This window comes from Pezoporus occidentalis, unplaced genomic scaffold (assembly GCF_034315485.1).
Source record: "Pezoporus occidentalis ecotype Australia unplaced genomic scaffold, CSIRO_AGI_Poc_V1 ctg1459, whole genome shotgun sequence".
Classification (NCBI taxonomy): Eukaryota; Metazoa; Chordata; class Aves; order Psittaciformes; family Psittacidae; genus Pezoporus; species Pezoporus occidentalis.
Genome location: NW_026913273.1, coordinates 1 through 12,355, shown reverse-complemented (window position 1 = coordinate 12,355; position 12,355 = coordinate 1). Strand labels below are relative to the sequence as shown.

Here is a 12,355-nt window from a genome sequence, read left to right as displayed (position 1 = left end):
AGATCCTACCCCCATGGATCCATCCCCCCCATATCCCTGCCCCATAGATCCTACCCCCATGGATCCATCCCCCCATTGCCCTGCCCCATAGATCCATCCCCCTTGGACCCCTCCCCCATAGATCCATCCCCCCATAGCACTGCCCCATAGACTCATCCCCCTTGGACCCGTGCCCCAAAGATCCATCCCTCTTGGACCCCTGCCCCATAGACCCTGCCCCCATGGATCCATCCCGCCATAGCACTGCCCCATAGATTCATCCCCCTTGGACCCCTGCCCCATAGATCCTGCCCCCATGGATCCCTCCCCCCCATATCCCTGCCCCATAGATCCTGCCCCCATGGATCCATCCCCCCATTGCCCTGCCCCATAGATCCATCCTCCTTAGACCCCTCCCCCATATCCCAGCCCCATAGATCCATCCCCCGTAGCCCTGCCCCATAGCGTGCCACATTGCCCCCCCCACTGCCATAGTCCTGCCCCATCCCCCCCAACCACCTCCATAGCCCTGCCCCATAGATCCATCCCTCTTGGACCCCTGCCCCATAGATCCTACCCCCATGGATCCATCCCCACATAGCCCTGCCCCATAGATCCGTCCCCCTTAGACCCCTACCCCATGGATCCATCCCCCCATAGCCCTGCCCCATAGATCCATCCCCCGTAGCCCTGCCCCATAGCGTGCCACATTGCCCCCCCCCGCTGCCATGGTCCTGCCCCATCCCCCCCAACCACCTCCATAGCCCTGCCCCATAGATCCATCCCCCATAGCCCCACCGCTGCCCCATAGCCTCAATCCCAGCCCCATAGCCCCGCCCCGCTCACGGCATCGCTGAATCCTGATTGGCTGTTGGCGTGCTCCAGCTGCTTCTGCAGGGGGATGGTGCTGCTGGGGGGGGGCAGGAACCCTGGGGGGGGAGGAAAGGGGTCAGACCCACAGGTGTGGGGCAGGGCAATGGAGGGGGCTCAGCCCCACATCTATGGGGCAGGGCAATGCATGGGGCTCAGCCCCACATCTATGGGGCAGGGCAATGGAGGGGGCTCAGCCCCACATCTAGGGGGCTCAGCCCCACATCTATGGGGCAGGGCTCTCTATGGGGCTCAGCCCCACATCTATGGGGCAGGGCAATGGAGGGGGCTCAGCCCCACATCTATGGGGCAGGGCAATGGAAGGGGCTCAGCCCCACATCTATGGGGCAGGGCTCTCTATGGGGCTCAGCCCCACATCTATGGGGCAGGGCTCTCTAATGGGGGGCTCAGCCCCACATCTATGGGGCAGGGCTCTCTATGGGGCTCAGCCCCACATCTATGGGGCAGGGCTCTCTATGGGGCTCAGCCCCACATCTATGGGGCAGGGCTCTCTAAGCCCCACATCTATGGGGCAGGGCTCTCTATGGGGCTCAGCCCCACATCTATGGGGCAGGGCTCTCTATGGGGCTCAGCCCCACATCTATGGGGCAGGGCTCTCTATGGGGCTCAGCCCCACATCTATGGGGCAGGGCTCTCTATGGGGCTCAGCCCCACATCTATGGGGCAGGGCTCTCTATGGGGCTCAGCCCCACATCTATGGGGCAGGGCTCTCTATGGGGCTCAGCCCCACATCTATGGGGCAGGGCTCTCTATGGGGCTCAGCCCCACATCCATGGGGCAGGGCTCTCTATGGGGCTCAGCCCCACATCTATGGGGCAGGGCTCTCTATGGGGCTCAGCCCCACATCTATGGGGCAGGGCTCTCTATGGGGCTCAGCCCCACATCTATGGGGCAGGGCTCTCTATGGGGCTCAGCCCCACATCTATGGGGCAGGGCTCTCTATGGGGCTCAGCCCCACATCCATGGGGCAGGGCTCTCTATGGGGCTCAGCCCCACATCTATGGGGCAGGGCTCTCTATGGGGCTCAGCCCCACATCTATGGGGCAGGGCTCTCTATGGGGCTCAGCCCCACATCCATGGGGCAGGGCTCTCTATGGGGCTCAGCCCCACATCTATGGGGCAGGGCTCTCTATGGGGCTCAGCCCCACATCCATGGGGCAGGGCTCTCTATGGGGCTCAGCCCCACATCTATGGGGCAGGGCTCTCTATGGGGCTCAGCCCCACATCCATGGGGCAGGGCTCTCTATGGGGGGCAGGGCTCAGCCCCCCCACATCTATGGGGCAGGGCTCTCTATGGGGCTCAGCCCCACATCTATGGGGCAGGGCTCTCTATGGGGCTCAGCCCCACATCCATGGGGCAGGGCTCTCTATGGGGCTCAGCCCCATCCCCACCTGTCTGCGCCGGGAAGTGCCCGTGGAGGCCGAAGCCGCCCCCCGGCTGCTGCTGGGGCAGGAACGGGAGCGCTGGGAAGGCCGCCGGGCCTGTAGGGGGCGACAGAGACCCATAGGGACCCATAGGGACCCATAGAGACCCATAGAGACACATAGAGACACATAGAGACCCCATAGAGCCCCTAACAGCTCCATACGTGCCCCATGGCTGCCCCATAGCACCTCCACTCTGCCCCATAGCACCTCCCCCTGCCCCACAGCACCTCCACTCTGCCCCATAGCACCCCATAGCACCTCCCCCTGCCCCATAGCACCTCCCCTCTGCCCCATAGCACCTCCTCTCTTCCCCATAGAACCCCATAGCATCTCTCCCCTGCCCCATAGCACCTCCCCCTGCCCCATAGCACCCCATAGCATCTCCCCTCTTCCCCATAGCACCCCACAGCATCTCCCCCCTGCCCCATAGCACCTCCCCCTGCCCCATAGCATCTCCCCCCCACATGCCCCATAGCACCTCCTCTCTTCCCCATAGCATCTCCCCCCTGCCCCATAGCACCTCCCCCCTGCCCCATAGCACCTCCCCCCTGCCCCATAGCATCTCCCCCCTGCCCCATAGCACCTCCTCTCTTCCCCATAGCATCTCCCCCCTGCCCCATAGCACCTCCCCCTGCCCCATAGCACCTCCCCCCTGCCCCATAGCACCCCATAGCACCTCCCCCCTGCCCCATAGCGCCCCCCACCTCGGATCTGCTGCGAGGCTCCGTAGCTGACAGGCCCGGGCTGCCCGGGGGGGAACGGGTGCTGGCTCTGCCCCACAGCGAAGGGGCCCGGCCCCCCCTGCGCCCCCTGGAAGCTTCCGTGCTCCCCCCCTGCCCCATAGCTCGGCTGGGCCCCAAAGTGCCGCGTCTGGAAGGGGGGGGGGAGATGGGGCTCAGGGCCAGCCCCACGTCTATGGGGCAGCCCCATAGCGCCCCCCCAGCCCCACATCTATGGGGCAGCCCCATAGCACCCCTCCTCCCCATCCCCAGACCTATGGGGCAGCCCCATAGCGCCCCCTCCAGACCCACATCTATGGGGCAGCCCCACATCTATGGGGCAGCCCCATAGCGCCCACCCCAGCCCCACATCTATGGGGCAGCCCCACATCTATGGGGCAGCCCCATAGCACCCACCCCAGCCCCACATCTATGGGGCAGCCCCATAGCGCCCACCCCAGCCCCACATCTATGGGGCAGCCCCATAGCGCCCCCTCCAGACCCACATCTATGGGGCAGCCCCATAGCGCCCCCCCAGCCCCACATCTATGGGGCAGCCCCATAGCAACCCCCAGCCCCACATCTATGGGGCAGCCCCATAGCGCCCCCCAGCCCCACATCTATGGGGCAGCCCCATAGCGCCCCCCAGCCCCATAGCGCCCCCCCAGACCCACATCTATGGGGCAGCCCCACATCTATGGGGCAGCTCCATAGCGCCCACCCCAGCCCCACATCTATGGGGCAGCCCCATAGCACCCCCCAGCCCCACATCTATGGGACAGCCCCATAGCAACCCCCCCAGACCCCCATCTATGGGGCAGCCCCACATCTATGGGGCAGGGCCCCAGCCCCACATCTATGGGGCAGCCCTCTAGCGCCCCCTCCAGCCCCACATCTATGGGGCAGCCCCATCTATGGGGCATGGGGCAGATCCATAGCGCCCAGCCCCACATCTATGGGGCAGCCCCACATCTATGGGGCAGCCCCATAGCTCAGCCCCCAGACCCACATCCCAGGGCCCCACATCTATGGGGCAGCCCCACATCTCTATGGGGCAGCCCCATCTATGGGGCAGCCCCATCTAACCCCTCCAGCCCCACATCTATGGGGCAGCCCCATCTATGGGGCCCAGCCCCACATCTATGGGGCAGGGGCAGCCATAGCGCCCCCCCAGCCCCACATCTATGGGGCAGCCCCATAGCGCCCACCCCAGCCCCACATCTATGGGGCAGCCCCATAGCGCCCACCCCAGCCCCACATCTATGGGGCAGCCCCATAGCACCCCCCAGCCCCACATCTATGGGGCAGCCCCACATCTATGGGGCAGCTCCATAGCAACCCCCAGCCCCACATCTATGGGGCAGCCCCACATCTATGGGGCAGCTCCATAGCCCCACCCCAGCCCCACATCTATGGGGCAGCCCCATAGCACCCCCTAGCCCCACATCTATGGGGCAGCCCCATAGCAACCCCTAGCCCCACATCTATGGGGCAGCCCCATAGCGCCCCCCCAGCCCCACATCTATGGGGCAGCCCCATAGCACCCCCCAGACCCACATCTATGGGGCAGCCCCATAGCAACCCCCAGACCCACATCTATGGGGCAGCCCCATAGCAACCCCTAGCCCCACATCTATGGGGCAGCCCCATAGCAGCCCCACATCTAGCCCCACATCTATGGGGCAGCCCCATAGCACCCCTCCTCCCCATCCCCACATCTATGGGGCAGCCCCATAGCAACCCCTAGCCCCACATCTATGGGGCAGCCCCATAGCACCCCCTAGCCCCACATCTATGGGGCAGCTCCATAGCCCCACCCCCAGCCCCAGGGCATCTATGGGGCAGCCCCATAGCACCCCTCCACCCCAGCCCCATATCTATGGGGCAGCACCATAGCTCCCCCTAGCCCCACATCTATGGGGCAGCCCCATGCACCCCCCAGCCCCACATCTATGGGGCAGCCCCATATGGGGCAGCCCCCCCAGCCCCACATCTATGGGGCAGCCCCATAGCGCCCCCCAGCCCCACATCTATGGGGCAGCCCCATAGCACCCACCCCAGCCCCACATCTATGGGGCAGCCCCATAGCAACCCCCAGACCCACATCTATGGGGCAGCCTCATAGCACTCCCCCAGCCCCACATCTATGGGGCAGCCCCATAGCACCCCCTAGCCCCACATCTATGGGGCAGCCCCATAGCGCCCCCCCAGCCCCACATCTATGGGGCAGCCCCATAGCGCCCCCCAGCCCCAGCCCCACTCACGGTGATCACGGGGGGCCCGAACATCTGCTTGGCCCGGTCAGCGGCCATCAGGGTCCCGGCGCGGCTGTGACCCCCGGGGCTGCCTGTGGGGAGAGCTGCCCCATAGCGACCCATAGAGACCCATAGAGACCCATAGAAACCCCATAGAGCCCCATAGAGACCCATAGAGATCCATAGAGATCCATAGCGACCCATAGAGACCCATAGAGACCCCATAGCGACCCATAGAGACCCATAGAGACCCCATAGCGACCCATAGCGACCCATAGAGACCCATAGAGACCCCATAGAGACCCATAGAGACCCATAGAGACCCCATAGAGACCCATAGAGACCCATAGAGACCCCATAGAGACCCATAGAGACCCATAGAGACCCCATAGAGAGACCCATAGAGCCCCATAGAGCCCCATAGAGACCCATAGAGCCCCATAGAGACCCATAGAGACCCATAGAGACCCCATAGAGACCCATAGAGACCCCATAGAGCCCCATAGAGCCCCAGAGACCCCATAGAGACCCCATAGAGACCCATAGAGACCCCATAGAGCCCCATAGAGACCCATAGAGACCCCATAGAGCCCCATAGAGCCCCATAGAGCCCCCATAGAGCCCCACAGAGCCCCATAGAGACCCCATAGAGCCCCATAGAGCCCCCATAGAGCCCCATAGAGACCCCATAGAGCCCCATAGAGCCCCATAGAGCCCCATAGAGCCCCATAGAGCCCCATAGAGCCCCATAGAGCCCCCATAGAGCCCCATAGAGCCCCATAGAGCCCCATAGAGACCCCATAGAGCCCCACAGCCCCCATAGAGCCCCACAGAGCCCCATAGAGCCCCATAGAGCCCCATAGAGCCCCATAGAGCCCCATAGAGCCCCCATAGAGCCCCATAGAGCCCCATAGAGCCCCACAGAGCCCCATAGAGCCCCATAGAGCCCCATAGAGCCCCAGAGAGCCCCCATAGAGCCCCATAGAGCCCCATAGAGCCCGATAGAGCCCCATAGAGCCCCATAGAGACCCATAGAGACCCCATAGAGCCCCATAGCCCCTACTCTGCATGTTGAGGATGTGGGTCCCGTGCACGGGCAGCCCTGATTGGTAGGCGGCCGCTGTGAGCGTCGTGAGGTCACTGTGGGGAAAGGGGGCGTGGTCACGCGAGGGGGCGGAGCCTCCGAGGATGGGGGCGGGGCCAAACAGAGACCCCCCCATCAGTGCCCCCCCCCCCACCCCACCTCCCATTTAGGCCCCGCCCCCTATAGGCTCCGCCCCCCATAGGCTCCTCCCACCCCCTTTAGGCCCCGCCCCTTTAACTCCTTTAAGCTCCTCCCCCTTCAGGCTCCACCCCTTTAAGCCCCACCCCCTTCAGGCCTCCCCTTTCAGGCTCCTCCCCCTTCAGGCTCCACCCCCTTTAAGCTCCACCCCCTTAGGGCCCCATCTTCAGGCCCCTCCCCTCATTTCTACCCCACCCATTTAAACCACGCCCCTTTAAGCTCCACCCCCTTTGTCCGTCCACCCGCCCTTTAAACCCCACCCCCTTCAGACCTCAACATTCAGCTCCACCCCCTCCAAACTCCACCCCCTTTTAGCCCCACCCCCTTTTAGCCCCACCCCCTTTTAACCCCACCCCCTTTAACCCACAGCCCCTTTTAGCCCCACCCCCTTTTAAACCCCACTCCCTTTTAGCCCCACCCCATTTAAGCCCCGCCCTCTTCCCCCCCGACCTCACCATTCAGCTCCTCCCCCTCCAAGCCCCACCCCCTTTTAAACCCCACCCCCTTTTAGCCCCACACCCCCTTAGTCCCCACCCCCTTTAACCCCACCCCCTTTAAGCCCCACCCCCTTTTAAACCCCACCCCCTTTTAACCCCACCCCACCCCCTTTAACCCCACCCCCTTTAGCCCCACCCCCTTTAGCCCCACCCCCTTTTAACCCCACCCCCTTTAACCCCACCCCCTTTAACCCCACCCCTAGCCCCACCCCCTTTTAACCCCACCCCCTTTTAGCCCCCACCCCCCTTTTAACCCCACCCCCACCCCCCTTTTAACCCCACCCCCTTTAACCCCACCCCCCTTAACCCCACCCCCTTTAACCCCACACCCTTTTAGCCCCACCCCCTTTTAGCCCCACCCCTTTTAACCCCACCCCCTTTAACCCCACCCCCTTTTAACCCCACCCCCTTTAACCCCACCCCCTTTTAACCCCACCCCCTTTTAAACCCCACCCCCTTTAACCCCACCCCCTTTTAACCCCACCCCCTTTTAACCCCACCCCCCTTTAACCCCACCCCTTTAAGCCCCACCCCCTTTTAACCCCACCCCCTTTAACCCCACCCCCTTTTAAGCCCCACCCTCTTTAACCCCACCCCCTTTAACCCCACCCCCCTAACCCCACCCCCTTTAACCCCACCCCCTTAACCCCCCCCTTTAAGCCCCTCCCCACCCCCCCCCTTCCCCACCCCCTTTTCCCCCACCCCCTTTAACCCCCCTTTGCCCCACCCCTGCAGCGCCCCCAGGCGGGCCTGCAGCTTCTGCACCTGCAAGGGGGAGCTCTGGGGCTGGGACCCACACTTGGGGGGCTGGGGGACACACTTATGGGGCTGGGGGACACAGCTATGGGGCTGGCAGCCAGAGAAATGGGGCTGCGAGGGAGAGAAATGGGGCTGGGAGACGCACTTATGGGGCTGGGAGCCACACTTATGGGGCTGGGAGACACACTTATGGGGCTGGGAGCCACACTTATGGGGCTGGGAGCCACACTTATGGGGCTGGGGGGGGGGATTATGGGGCTGGGAGACACACTTATGGGGCTGGGAGCCACACTTATGGGGCTGGGAGACGCACTTATGGGGCTGGGAGCCACACTTATGGGGCTGGGAGACGCACTTATGGGGCTGGGAGACACACTTATGGGGCTGGGAGACGCACTTATGGGGCTGGGAGCCACACTTATGGGGCTGGGGGACACACTTATGGGGCTGGGACCCACACTTATGGGGCTGGGGGACACACTTATGGGGCTGGGAGCCAGGACACTGGGGGACTTATGGGGCTGGGAGCGCACTTATGGGGCTGGGAGACACTTATGGGGCTGGGGGGGGCACTTATGGGGCTGGGGGCCACACTCACACTTATGGGGCTGGGAGACACACTTATGGGGCTGGGAGCCACACTTATGGGGCTGGGGGACACACTTATGGGGCTGGGAGACCACTTATGGGGCACTTATGGGGCTGGGGCCGCACTTATGGGGCTGGGAGGTCACTTATGGGGCTGGGGGGGGGCTGGGACACACTTATGGGGCTGGCGGGGTCACTTATGGGGCTGGGGGCCACACTTATGGGGCTGGGGGACACAGCTATGGGGCTGGCAGCCAGAGAAATGGGGCTGATGGAGGGAAATGGGGCTGGGCCCCACACTTATGGGGCTGGGGGACACAGTTATGGGGCTGGGAGCCACACTTATGGGGCTGGGAGGGGCTGGGAGACGCACTTATGGGGCTGGGGGTGTCACTTATGGGGCTGGCAGTGTCACTTATGGGGCAGGAGAAGGGCACTTATGGGGCTGGGGGTGTCACTTATGGGGCAGGAGAAGGTCACTTATGGGGCTGGGGGTGTCACTTATACTTATGGGGCTGGGGGACACACTTATGGGGCTGGGGGACGTTATGGGGCACTTATGGGGCTGGGGGGGCACTTATGGGGCTGGGGGACACTTATGGGGCTGGGAGGGGCTGGGCTGGGAGCCACACTTATGGGGCTGGGAGCCACACTTATGGGGCTGGGAGACGCACTTATGGGGCTGGGGGACACACTTATGGGGCTGGGAGCCACACTTATGGGGCTGGGCCCTATAGAAATGGGGCTGGGAGCAATGGGGCAGGGGCACTTATGGGGCTGGGAGACGCACTTATGGGGCTGGGAGCTGCACACTTATGGGGCTGGGAGCACCTGCACACTTATGGGGCTGGGAGCTCTTATGGGGCTGGGACCCACACTTATGGGGCTGGGACCCACACTTATGGGGCTGGGAGCCGCACTTATGGGGCTGGGAGCCACACTTATGGGGCTGGGAGACGCACTTATGGGGCTGGGAGCCGCACTTATGGGGCTGGGAGCCGCACTTATGGGGCTGGGAGCCACACTTATGGGGCTGGGGGACACACTTATGGGGCTGGGACACACTTATGGGGCTGGGAGCCACACTTATGGGGCTGGGAGCCACACTTATGGGGCTGGGAGCCGCACTTATGGGGCTGGGGGACACACTTATGGGGCTGGGGGACACACTTATGGGGCTGGGAGCCACACTTATGGGGCTGGGGGACACACTTATGGGGCTGGGAGCCACACTTATGGGGCTGGGAGCCGCACTTATGGGGCTGGGAGCCACACTTATGGGGCTGGGAGCCACACTTATGGGGCTGGGAGACACACTTATGGGGCTGGGAGCCACACTTATGGGGCTGGGAGCCACACTTATGGGGCTGGGAGCCACACTTATGGGGCTGGGAGCCACACTTATGGGGCTGGGGGACACACTTATGGGGCTGGGGGACACACTTATGGGGCTGGGGGACACACTTATGGGGCTGGGAGCCACACTTATGGGGCTGGGGGACACACTTATGGGGCTGGGAGACGCACTTATGGGGCTGGGGGACACACTTATGGGGCTGGGAGCTACACTTATGGGGCTGGGGGACACATCTATGGGGCTGGGACCCACATCTATGGGGTGGGAGCCACACTTATGGGGCTGGGACCCACTTCTATGGTACTGGGACCCACATCTATGGGGCTGGGAGCCACACTTATGGGGCTGGGACCCACATCTATGGGGCTGGGACCCACATCTATGGGGCTGGGACCCACTTCTATGGTGCTGGGACCCACATCTATGGGGTGGGAGCCACACTTATGGGGCTAGGACCCACACCTATGGGGCTGAGCCCCACATCTCCGGGGAAGGGGCAGAGCTTGGGTTTCCCCATAGGGCCAAGCAAAGAGAACCAGAGGCATGGGAAGGGGGAGGAGTCAACGATGGGGCGTGGCTAAAGGGGCGTGGCTAAAGAAGGGGGCGTGGCTAAAGGAGAAGGGGGCGTGGCTAAAGGACAAAGGGGCGTGGCCTAAAGAGAGGCGGGGTCACAGCCCCGAGCAGCGCTAAGGGCAACCCCCCCCCTCTTTTCTTTGCCCATATAAGGCGAAGCCCCGCCCTGGGCTGGCCATATAAGGGCATGCCCCGCCCACCTGCTCGCGGGTCTCCTCCAATGACATGCGTTCCTCGAGCTCCTTGCGCCGGCGCCGCTCCTGCTCCTCCCGCAGCTTCTGCTCCATCATCTTGTCCACCTCCTCCTCCTCTGGGGGGCAATGGGGGCAATGGGGGGCAATGGGGCAATGGGGGGAATGGGGGGCAATGGGGGGCAATGGGGGGAATGGGGGGCAATGGGGGGAATGGGGGCAATGGGGGTCAATGGGGTAATGGGGTCAATGGGGTCAATGGGGGTTATGGGGCAATGGGGGGCAATGGGGCAATGGGGTAATGGGGGTTAAGGGGTCAATGGGGGCAATGGGGGGCAATGGGGCAATGGGGGGCAATGGGGGCAATGGGGTGATGGGGTCAATGGGGGGAATGGGGGGTAATGGGGTGATGGGGGTCAATGGGGGTCAATGGGGGTCAATGGGGGCAATGGGGCAATGGGGGCAATGGGGCAATGGGGGCGATGGGGGTCAATGAGAGTAAATGTGGGGCAATGAGGTAATGGGGGACAATGGGGTCAATGGGGGGCCATGGGGAGATGGGGGGCAATGGGGGCAATGGGGGCGATGGGGTAAAGGGGGTCAATGGGGTAATGGGGGCAATGGGGGGCAATAGGGGGCGATGGGGGGCAATGAGGTAATGGGGGACAATGGGGTCAATGGGGGGCAATGGGGTAATGGGGTAATGGGGAGCGATGGGGTAATGGGGGTCAATGGGGGTTATGGGGGTTATGGGGTAATGGGGGTCAATGGGGCAATGGGGGCAATGGGGTAATGGGGGGCAATGGGGCAATGGGGGCAATGGGGCAATGGGGGGGAATGGGGTGAATGGGGTAATGGGGGGCAATGGGGGGCAATGGGGTAATGGGGGCAATGGGGTGATGGGGGTTATGGGGGGCAATGGGGGTCAATGGGGGTGATGGGGTCAATGGGGTAATGGGGGTCAATGGGGGGCAATGGGGCAATGGGGCTCAATGGGGGTAATGGGGTAATGGGGGGCAATGGGGTGATGGGGTCAATGGGGTAATGGGGGTCAATGGGGGCGATGGGGGTCAATGGGGTAATGGGGGTCAATGGGGTAATGGGGGGCAATGGGGGTCAATGGGGCGATGGGGGTGATGGGGGTCAATGGGGTCAATGGGTGTCAATGGGGGTCATTGGGGTAATGGGGGTCAATGGGGGTTATGGGGGTTATGGGACAATGGGGGGCAATGGGGTCAATGAGAGTCAATGGGGGTCATGGGGTGATGGGGGTCAATGGGTGCCTCAATGGGACCCCAATGGGATCTAAATGACCCCTGCTGCCAAGTGGAGGGGCGGGGCTTATCCATATATGGACACAAGGGGGCGGGGCCTGTCCTTAAATGGCCTCTGGAGGCGGGGTCAGGCCTTGAATCCGTTTTGGGGGCGGGGCTTGTCCTTATTTTGGGGGGGGGGGCGGGGCCTGGGTTTATATGGGCGCTGGAGGCGGGGCTTGACCTTAGATGCACTCTGTGGGCAGGGCCTGTCCTTATATAGACATGAAGGGAGTGGCCTGCCCATAAACTACTCCTTGGGGCGTGCACATGTCCTTATATGGACACAAGGGGCGTGGCCTGCCCTTAAACGACCCCTTGGGGGTGTGCACATGTCCTTATATGGACACAAGGGGCGTGCACATGTCCATATATGGACACAAGGGGGCGTGGCCTGTCGCTATGGAGACGGAAGCCCCTTGGTGGACGTGCACATGTCCTTATATGGACACTAAGGGCGTGGCCTGCCCTTAAACCGCCCCTTGGTGGGCGTGCACGTGTCCATATATGGACACAAGGGGGC

General features: G+C 63.3%; 1 protein-coding gene across 1 annotated transcript; it reads right to left on the bottom strand.

The window, feature by feature from the left end:
* Positions 1-777: 777 nt before the first annotated feature.
* On the bottom strand, positions 778-10,666 carry GPS2 (G protein pathway suppressor 2; the record flags this gene model as incomplete). The annotated part of the gene is made up of 7 exons (XM_062610319.1): positions 778-908; positions 2,263-2,352; positions 3,003-3,168; positions 5,282-5,364; positions 6,336-6,452; positions 7,774-7,816; positions 10,529-10,666. Coding segments are annotated over 7 exons (753 nt in total), but the record flags the coding sequence as incomplete, so codon positions are not given.
* Positions 10,667-12,355: the final 1,689 nt, after the last annotated feature.